This window comes from Impatiens glandulifera, chromosome 1 (genome assembly GCF_907164915.1).
Source record: "Impatiens glandulifera chromosome 1, dImpGla2.1, whole genome shotgun sequence".
In the NCBI taxonomy this organism is placed as follows: domain Eukaryota; kingdom Viridiplantae; phylum Streptophyta; class Magnoliopsida; order Ericales; family Balsaminaceae; genus Impatiens; species Impatiens glandulifera.
Window position 1 is genome coordinate 142601427 of NC_061862.1, and position 11426 is coordinate 142612852.

The 11426-nt window shown below is 27.0% G+C and overlaps 1 protein-coding gene across 1 annotated transcript; it reads left to right on the top strand.

Annotated features, from left to right (window-relative positions):
• The first annotated feature begins 930 nt into the window (after positions 1-930).
• On the top strand, positions 931-2360 carry LOC124943706 (ethylene-responsive transcription factor CRF4-like). Its single transcript, XM_047484185.1, has one exon. The coding sequence runs from the start codon at positions 1254-1256 to the stop codon at positions 2211-2213; it is 960 nt and encodes a 319-aa protein (XP_047340141.1). The 5' UTR covers positions 931-1253; the 3' UTR covers positions 2214-2360.
• The last annotated feature ends 9066 nt before the right edge of the window (positions 2361-11426 follow it).

Here is an 11426-nt window from a genome sequence, read left to right on the forward strand (position 1 = left end):
TAGGTCAATATATAATTTCAAATATATAAAAAACAGGAATTGAAGTTGAGTTAAAAAAATTATTTATTACATTTGTTAATTATATATATATATATATATATATATATATATATATATATATATAATAGATATATTTTAAAAAACTATTACATCTAAATTAATATTTGAACAAAATACTTAAACAAATATTTTTAAAAATTTATAATTTATTTTTTAAACTAACTTTCATTCACTTATGGTAAGTTTGATTCGGCTTATACTCAGTTTATCCATTCCAGCTTATTCTCAAGTATGTTTGATATGATTCAACTTGTTCACTCTAACTTATTCGCTAAATGAGGGTGGTAAAGAAAAAATGTGTTTAAACGCAAAATGTGTTTAATTATAATATTTTACGTTTTATTATTACGCTAAATTACTTTAACAAATTATTATATCAAAGTTATACAACCAAATTAAACGCGAATCAAACGTGCCCTTATAGTGTTTCCAAATTGTTTAACTTTTCGTGAAAAATTCAATATAAAATTAATGTTTGAAATAATAACACTTATTATGTATTTTATTTTTTACACACATACAAAATAATTTTTATAATTATAACTCAAGTGACTAAAATAATTTTTAAGAAAATAAAATGTTACATTTTCGTTTCTCACTTAAAACGTTTTAAGAAATATTTTAAGATTAAGTAAATGTCATTATTTGAAGTTATACTCACCTTCTCTATTAAAAACAAATATTGTTAATTTAATTTTTTTAATTTTATCAACCATCAAATAGTATTATATAATGATTTAATTGAAATATAGGAAAATAATTATACTTGTAAAAAAAAAAATAGAGATTGTCAAAGATTACAGCTATCTATAAAATAATTTCTTTTTTTTTAAATGAATATAAATAAATAATAATATATTGAGATGACAACAATAATAATAGAATTAAATGCTCTGTAATTTATGTTTTTCAATTTCGGCTGGTGGATCCTATAAAGCAGAGATTTCAGTGCTGTTGTCCATCACACTGCTGAGTTTTACTCTCCTTCTTCATCTTCTTCATCTTCTTCATTTTCACTTTCTCTCTCCAAAAAAAACTCTCCTTCTCTCTCCCCATGATCTCTCCGATTCCCTTCTTCCCTCAAGCATCTGTTCTTTAAAGCTCCTTTCTTTAGATTGATTCTTCTCATAAAAAAGCAATCTTCCTTTGATTTCTCTCTTTTACATTGTATATGATCTCACCCTCAAAAGATCATGGAAGATATCTTTAATCCACTGATGCCGATCAAATTCACTGAACATAAATCCGTTTTCAAAAAACCCACCAAATCAAGAAAACCCACCGACCAGAATATCTGGCCGGAGACCAGAGTTGTCAAGATTTCTTTCACTGATCCTTACGCCACTGATTCTTCCTCCGGCGAGGAAGAACACGATTTGTTCGGTCGGCAAAGGGTGAAAAGGTATGTCAATGAAGTAAACATTGAACCCTTTTCAAAACCAACTCTGATCAATCATACCCGGAAGAAGACCGGAGATATTGGCCCCGCTGCCCGGAAAACAGCTAAACCGGCGGTGGCGGTAACTGGAAACGTGATAAAGAAGTTCCGGGGAGTCAGACAGCGGCCATGGGGGAAATGGGCGGCGGAGATTAGAGATCCGGCGAGACGTGTACGTCTTTGGCTTGGAACTTATGAAACTGCTGAAGAGGCGGCGATTGTTTATGATAACGCGGCGATTAAGTTTCGTGGGGCCGACGCTTTGACAAATTTCATCACACCGCCGGCGAAAGTTAAACCGGAGATTGGTTCAAACTCTGTTTCCGGCGATGAATCAGGAACTGAGTCGCATGTTATTAACTCACCCACATCGGTTCTCCGGTTCATAACAAACTCCGATGAGAGTCGATCCATACCGGAAATCGAAACTGTTAAACAACCGATCGTTCCGGTTGAAGAAGTGGAAGTGAAACCGGTTTGTTTTTCCGATGAACCTGAAACTGGTTTTCTGGCGACTGATATACCGTTTATTGATGATTTCTTTAGCTTTGAATCGCCGGAGCCATTATTTTTCGACGACGGTCTGGGTTTTAACGATGAAATGGAGAGAATGCTAAGTGGTCCGATTTCCGATCTGGGTTCATTGCCAATGGAAGTTGATGAGTTTTTTCAAGATTTTGGAAATGATTTTTTCGCCATTGATCCTCTGGTTTGATTTTGTTTGTTTTTCTTGTCTTGTCTGTCTTATGTTGTTTGGCTTGTCGATTTTTTCGACAAATTTTGAAGCGTCAAACGACTGAGAAATTAGTATTTTTTTTTTTTTTTAATGCTGAAATGAGATTATAAATGAAGAAGAAGATGATGATGAAGAAGAAAGAACAGTAATATCTATCTAGTCTTAGTTGGTAGATTGGTTTTTAATTTCTTTAAATTGAATAATAATATAGATCAGCGTGTAAGATTTTATTATATATTTATTTCTAAATCAATGAGAATGAAGTTGCTTTTATTTTTTTTCTTGCTTATTAATTATAGAGAGAGAAAAAAAAGAAAAAAAAGATTATCGTCGTTTTGCCATGGTGGCATTCTTTTTTCTCGACAATTATAAGATTTGCCGTAATTTCCGCTTTTTTAAAGTTGAAACCTTTGACTGAGTCAAATCGGTTGTCGACTCGTGAAAGAGTTTTAATTAATGTGGCTTTTCGATGAAAAACAATCCCTTTCGTTTCATACTTGTTATAGATTAATTAATCTTGTTTTAAACAAGTGAGATTCTCACAAGATTTTGTTTTCAATTCTTTTTATAGGTCAAATATCTTTGATTAGATTTTAACTAATAGATGATGACAAATTCTTCATCCTATATGTCTAATAAAACTAAGATTTTTATTGTTTTTATTGAAAATATTGTGAATTAAAATTTTAATAATGGAAGAAAAGCTCACTCACTAATGCATATACAACTTTCATATTCAAGACATTTAAGAATCTAAGATCCTATGACTAATCAAATTCCATATGTTAGAAATTGTAAGTTTTGGGAAGGGAAAATATATAATAATCATTTCAAATAATTAAAATAATATTTTTAAATAATTGAGGCACAATATTATTGATAAAAAGATACCGTTGACAAAACTCGAAAGAAGCAATAACAAAAAAAAAACATCAAAGTTTTAAACAAAAAAAAAATGATGGTCAAAGAATTTATATAAGAAATAACTTTTAACATAGAATCTACTAACCTCTCCTAAATTTCCTAAGTAAAAAATAGAGATATCTTCTATTCTTTGTAATTTTTTATTTTTATTTTTTAGTTTATGAAACTAATATATAACTTGAAATAGACATGATATTGTCTTTAATTAGAATCGAACCGTGTACGACCTTTGATTTTCTAAGAATTATTTTTATTACTTAAGTTACCTTAATGATTTTTTTAAATTTAATGTAAAAGATTATTGATAAAACATAATAAAAAGATTACAAGCTTGGTTACTTTTAATATTTAGAAATTAAAGTGTTTTGATTAAAGAAAGATTAATTCATGAAAACATCATTGTTTCTTGTCAAAGAAAATCCTATAGTATTTTAAACAAAAGGAAATGGCAACATAATGATTCATGATGTTAAAACTTAACATGAAGAAAGTGTATGATATATAGGGCCAGACTGAGCTTTCTCAAATCCATGCTAGCTACTTGAATGGAGTTTTCTAAAAATAAAATAAAATAAACATCAAGATCTTCCTCTCTTATAGTTAATTAATTAATTGTCATTGGTGACAAACTAATTATAATCTTCTAATGGGAAATCTAGGAGGAGGTGGCCCCTCTAAATGTTCAATTTTTGTAATGACTATAAACTAAGTAAAATGAGAAAAGAAGTAAAAACTTAAATATTAAGTTGGAGTATTAATGTTTGTTGTTTAGAATATACTAATATATCGACAAACAATTAGGTTATCACAACAACCGATGTAAATGTTCTAAAAAAGATCCATTTAACATGAAATGCATCAAGATGTCGATATCATTAGCTTTCATGAGGTTCTGAATTTGAACCCGTCAGACGACAAATTATGCGTCTGATTAAATTGTTATGTGTGTTTACGTGTTATGTGCTTAACCGTGAGGACTAGTCGCACTTCAAAGAATAAGCTGAAACAGCGTTTTAAAAAAGTATCTGCGAGACATCAAAATTATAACACCTTATGAATTTTCAGGTAGGTCAGATCAATATAGGCTATAGATAACTTAAAAACAATTGAGCTACCACAACCTATGTTAATTACCTATAAAGACAACTATGACCCAATAATTTCATATAGTTATTATAGTTAATGAAAATCATTTTTGTAATTTATGTGTAAACATCACATTCTTTTTCAATTTAGACATGTGATGGTTTCATTATGGTCGGTTGCAAATCCTAACCAGTTCGTTTTTTTATTTAAACAACCCAAATTCAAAAAACATTATTTCACTTTTCATTTTTTTTTATCAAATCACTTAATTTATTAGTCAAAATATTAAAATACTATCTATTTTATTATTATATATTAATATATTTTTAAATCTTTTTATCAAAAAAATTTACACCTCCTCAAAATCACCGACAATTATTATTTTTTAAATAACTCATTTTATTTAAAGAACTTAGTCCGAACAAGGCCCTAGTTTTGTTTGGTTCCCATATAGAAATCTAAAAATGACTTTCTATAATTTTGTATTTTCATGATCTCGTAGGTCTAATACAAAAATATGTTTTAATTTATAATTGATATCTTAAGCCAAAAGTGAGTCAATCCGACTTAAGATTGAAAATGGACAAAGGAAGGAAATCACATAGGAATATTTGTCACACTAACTTTTTAAAACAAAAGATTTCATTAATATTCGATAAACTAGAGTCGCGTATATAATATATTATAGATTCTAACATTTCGGTACTAAATTATAACCTATATTATCATAATTTATGAATGAAAATAAATTTATTGAGGTTTCTTAACAAACACAATCAAAAAAGTATTTTCAAATCCGCATCACAACTTCTAAATTTTTATACTCCTCATTTAAAGTTATTCATTTTAATATGTGATTTACATTCTTAAATTAAAAAATCATTCGTTCGAAAAAGAACGCGACAAGAGTTGTCACAAGTTTAAACTAGATACATAATCAATAAACATAAAAATACGAACTCATGTCTTTAGGGTCGACATTAATCGAGTCGTAGTTCCGGATCATTTTCCAAAAAATAAAACCAACCTAAAATATTAACGCCGAAGATATTAAATTATAAACTCTGGAAACTCAACAAAACTTAATTCATCATGTATTTATACTCATTTTCTTTTATATTGGTTTGAGGCTTTAAATTATATGTTGTCATAGTTTATGCAATTATGAATTTTTAATTTTTATTAGGGATTTGATTTATTCGTGATGGGTTCATGGTCTTTATATAATATACTTATGACCTTCTAATTAATATACTATTACTCAAAAGAAAAATAGAAGTTTGACAAATTAAAAATAATTTGCCATATTAATAGAGAAAAATGGAAGGAAAGGGACCCTCCAAAATGTAAGGAGTAAAATATCACGTGGTGACGGCCCATGGCGTGGAATATGTATGTACGTAGAAAGAATGAATGACTTGACTGACACTCAAAGGCAAAGTTATTTTGTGGCCTCTCTAATATTATTCTGGTACTTGAACATGTAAATCTCATTGAAATTGGGCCATGTCGGATGTCCAATTTTATTACTAATAATGCATGTTGTCGGACCATAATCATCATTAACTACCAATTTAATCGATCCTATTACTTTTTCATAACATAATCATTCACTTTGACATTCTCTCACGCGCTCTGTTCTTCCCCCACACCTACCCTTAATCATTCATTTCCAATACACACTCTAACCCTATTTAATCAATTTTATTTTAATAAAATAACTTAAGGTCTCGTTCGGATTGAGATTTTTGAAAAAACCTAGAGAGGAAAAAAAGTAGTGATTGATGATGATTTTGAAGAGATGGTGATTATTTTTAGTAAAAAAACTTAAAGGATATTGATATATATGAATAAAATAAAAAATAATAATTTAAAATTGAGGGTATTTTAGTATTTTGGTTAATGAAATAAGTGATATGATTGTTGAGAAATGATTGATTGGAAAATTGATTTTAGATGTATTTTTTAAAAACTCAAAAAGAACGAGGCCTTAGTATTTGATTATGTTAGATTTATTAAAAAAAACAACAATAAAATTCAATTTCCTATTAATCATGATATAACTATGCTTAATTAATTTATAAAATACTATTTATTTAAAAAAATATATTTTATCATTATATATATAAATACCCTTAAATCTCTTTAAGAAAAAAATATCCACCTCAAAATCAACACTTATCAATATATTTTAAAATAAATTAAGTTTTGTTTAAAAAAGACCCAAACAAACAAACTCTAATCATGAGTTATGTTTTTTTTGTTTAGTCACAATGATGAGGAAGTTTAATATGTAACCAGATAATTTATAAAAATATCTTGTCATAACTTGAGTTATTATAATTGTTTTTTCACATAGGGTAACCCATGTCACCAAAGGTTACCTTCTATAGGAGATAATTTAGTTAAATGCTCCAATGGAGATGTGTATTTAATTTGATTTATTGTTTAGTTATCACAAAGTTTAAAAGGGTAATTATACAAATTAAAGTTGTTATAACTAATAGATGTTGTAGAAAAATTATTTGATACAAATTTTAGAATGGTGTCAACTATGAGTGTTGATAACAAGAGGAACAAGTTCATTAAGATGGTAGATGTATAGAATGAGTTTATTAGAGAATCAAGCTTCTTGTTTTTATCTTTGTCTTTTTTGTTTTTGTTAACTTATCACCAATGATGTTAACTTGTTTTTGTAATTGTTTAAACATTGTCTGTCCACTTTTGTGTATATGATAATTTTCAAAATAAAAATTTAATTAATTAATTAAAATGTAATAATTAAAATATACTAAATAATATCTAAAATAATTAATAAAATTAAAACAACAATAATAAAGGTGAATTAAAAAAAAATTAAAACTAAGTTTCTATAATTATTTTAATTGAAAGGATAAAAGTGTAATTTTATCAACTATTTTTTTTATTTCACAAAATTATAAAATATATATAAATTGTATCCTTTATTCTACTCAAATCAAACTTGACCAGTAACCTCAATCAATCTATACTAAAAATAAATGTTTATTTAGAGAATTGAAAGAAAAAAAATGATTCTTTATAACATGGGGAAATAACTTTAGTATGGTTGCTTAATAATCAAATTAAAATGAACCCATAAATTATGGCCAACAAAACTAAAAAGAAAATGAAAAGATCACAAAATTAGTTATGATCACAAATTAAAAGAGAGAACTTAAGTCCACACAAATTCGATGAATATGAACTTATAAGTTATAACGACACATTCTTATATAACACACAAAAACTAAAAAAAAATCAACACCAACTTCCTTATTTGTCCCTCTAGTTGTTTTTTTTAACCAATTTATCGCTGCGAAGTTTGAAAGCTTTTATTTTCACATATTTTTTTTAATTTTTCAAATTCTTCCATCATCTCAATAAAATGAACTTATTTATCAACGTATTCTTTTGAAACATTAAAATGAAACAACATGAGCAATATTTTTATGGTTGTGGCTTGTTCAGTCCCGAACATTTGTGTTGTCCTTTTGATCAATTTTGATTTCAACAACAATAATGATCAATCCCGTGCTCAATCACTGGGACGACTCCGCTATTTGGTCTTTCTCATCAACATTAGAGTTCCTCCAGGCTCCAATGAATGAAGTTCAAGGTCTTCCTCCGTCACAATGATCCACTTGACGAAGATGGAGTTTCCTTGGCACGCTTCGATCTTCTTCACATTTTCGTTATTCGAAAACATCATCACATTCAATCACTTGACATGCATGCGACATTTTGGACATTAAGTAGCCAAACAATCCACAAGTCACCTTGATCCACAAGAGATTGGGTGGTCTAGCTAGTATTGCTTATTTCACTCTTGATTCTCTTAATTAAATGATGTAATATACAAATATGGAATTAAGATTATTTGCATTAATCTTATATCACATATCTCATTTATCCTTCTATTACAAATATTATATTATGTCAAATTTATAATCAATTACTTCAAAATCAAATTATTATTATATTATATCTAGTACATTCTTCATTTCAAATAACCTAAAATTTCTTATAAACCATTTACTCGAAGAATACAATTCAAATAATTATAAGTAGCATGAGTAAAAAACAAATGCAAATTAGGATAAGTTAAAATATTAATAATCAATGATCCCTTTCATGTAACAGTACATAGTGGGAAATATGATGATGAAAGAGAAAGATGAACAAAGAAAGAAAGGGACATTAATGACATAAGGTTAAATCATCACATAATCATATGATCGATCGATCAATTTCTATCATTTCTCTCTCTTACGGTCAATCTTAACTTCTTCTTCTCGGTGAATAAACAGTAATATTATTGAATTTGAATACCAAACGCTTTGTTTCAACCCTATTATAATAAATACAATTAAATACACATTTAATAAATAAGTTGAAACAGTGTTACACCTCTAACCTAGCTAATTAATAATCTCGAATAAAATAAATACCATCAAACCCTTTGTTTTTCTTCTTTTTTTCAACATTATGAACTAACTTGAATTTAATTAACCTCTAACTTAAAATAAGATTAATAGACCTCTCATGACTGTAAAAACCCAGTTTCATGATGGCTATGTTACACAAGTCTTTTTTTTTTTTTTTTTTTCTTTTTTTATAGGGCAGGCCAGCTAGAAAATGAATATATAAATAAAAATAAAAATAAATAGAAGAAAAAAGTTGATGAAACTCGCCCATGCAGTGGTTCAAAGTCTGAATGAGAAAAAAGCAAAATTACTAATGGGTCAAAACTTTTTCTGGAACCAGTAATTATATCAAAAACTAGCTAGCTAGGTATTGTCGCTATTTTAAATATCATACAATAACTCTTTTTTAAATTTTTAAATAAAAACAAATAAGTGTTTTGTATTCATTAGAGATACGCGGAAGACATGCACCGTTGAAATGACACGTTTCAAATTTGATTTCTTAACAAAAAAAAAAAAAAAAAAAAAAGTAGTTTTACAAAACAATCCATGCATTTATGACATATACAATATTGATCAAATCATTTGATAATCAAATAAATACATTTTCTTAAATCATATAGATTTTGATTCCAACTTTTTTTTCTACAAATATTCTTTCTGGCTTCCATTAAGAGGAGCATATTATAGATGCTCAATCATACATCATTGAATGGAGTAACTTGCTCCGGCCCATATGTTAGGTGACAAAAGAAATTATCACAAAATACCATGTAATTTTTTTCAAGATTAATTAATTAATGAATATTAACGAAATGATATTTACTATATCGTTATTGTTATTAACTATGTTTTCTCACCATTGACGATGTTTTTTTTTGTTACCATCATATCAATGGGGATTTTAGCCACACATGTTTATAATGATTGTTATCGAAAGAAATTATCACTTTAACTATGTAGTCTCACATAGATATCAATATTATAGTCTAATCTATCATTAATTTCATATAAAATGACCCAAGAGTTTCTTTAGAAATAATGCTTGGGAAAATTCAAATTAATTTGACGATATAGTTTTCCAACTAAGCTTGGAGGCCGTTTAAGGAATTAAGTGAATTTTTGTGTTTTACATGCTAAAAAAACTCATTTTTTGAGGGTTAATATATCGAAATACCCTTATATATATTTTCTCTCCTCTTTTTTTTTTTGTTAATAAAATAATAATTTTAGTATTTTAATAGAAAAAATAATGACTAAGTGGATGAAATTATGGTTAAATTTTAGATAAAATATTCTTACTAAAGCCTAAAAACCCAAATATCAAAATTTTGTAATATTTTTATCTTGAGTATTATACAAATCTTTTTTTTCCCATCACTTCAAAGTTTATTTAGTTTAAGAAAGACATATATAAAATATAGCAAAAAATCACATGATCATCTATGCATTGTCAAGATCTTCTTTCCAAATCTCAAATTGTGTAATCATGTTCTTCCATCTTTAGCTAACAATATGAAAGTATATACATATATAGAAGCATGATCAATCAAATCTATATCAATATTATTCATGTGATCATCAATATACATGTCAACTATCATTCAATTAATATACATGTCATCGATATGATAGAACTAGGGTTTATCAAACCAGTCAAAGGAGAGAAAGTATGACTTTAAAAAGAGATGTCAGATTTCATGAAGCATGCATACATGTAGGTAGATGGAGCCTTCTTCTTGTCTACCCACCCCCTATAAACTTCGATCACCACTCTTGTGATCATAAGATAACTCATTTTTATCAAAATAAACCAAAAAAATATATGTAATAAAAGGAAAGAAAAACAAGACAATGAGAGAATAGACCAAACTTATAATAAGACAAATAAATAAATAAATATATAATAGACTGATAGCTATTAATAAAGAAAAAGAAAGATATATATTATAGGTCATTTAGCCATAGTTCCAAAGCATAGCTTCCTTCTTACCTAGTATATATGCTAGTCCTAGGCAAAAAAGTATTTATTTAAAGCCTTGTTTGATGTATGCTTTAAAAAAACAAATTTTGATAAATAAAAGTGGATTGTTAGGATTATTATATTATTTTAATATTGTAGGTATGATTTAATTCATAATAGAATAAGAGATTTTTCATCAAATAAGACCCAACAAAGTAAGACAGATTTAAAGATTTATACTGCAACTCCTTTTTTTCATCTTAGTAAATTTGCAATTCTTGTTCAATTTAATTTGCAATCATCATTGATATGTTTTTTTTTTTTACATTATAAATGATCTTCATATTAACGTTGTTTAATGATACATTATCTCATTTTTTTCTTTTAAGTAAATGTATTTATATAAAAAGTCTTGTTTAATTCAACTATAACCCATTCCATTATGTTTATGTAAAAATAGTTATAAATAAGTTTTTTGATTAACCATATTTAATCAGATATAATAATTTATGGGTTACTAAGAATAATGAAATACTATTGAAGTTAATTAGTTTATAATAAAAACTATATAACACAACCAAGATATGACCGATCCTAAGGCAAACTTTGTAACATATGCAATGATATAAAACAATTTTATTGAGAGAGCAATGTTAAAAAAAATCAAAAAAATTATATTTATCTAAAGATTTGAACACTTATTTATACCACTAGGCTTATAAAAAAAAAATTATGTTCTTATTTTAGTTAATTTTAACTTAAAATATTTTTTTT

What these genes read in the sequence shown, in the direction of transcription:
- LOC124943706 (XM_047484185.1), top strand. Translation starts at nt 1,254, where the DNA reads ATGGAAGATATCTTTAATCCACTGATGCCGATCAAATTCACTGAACAT.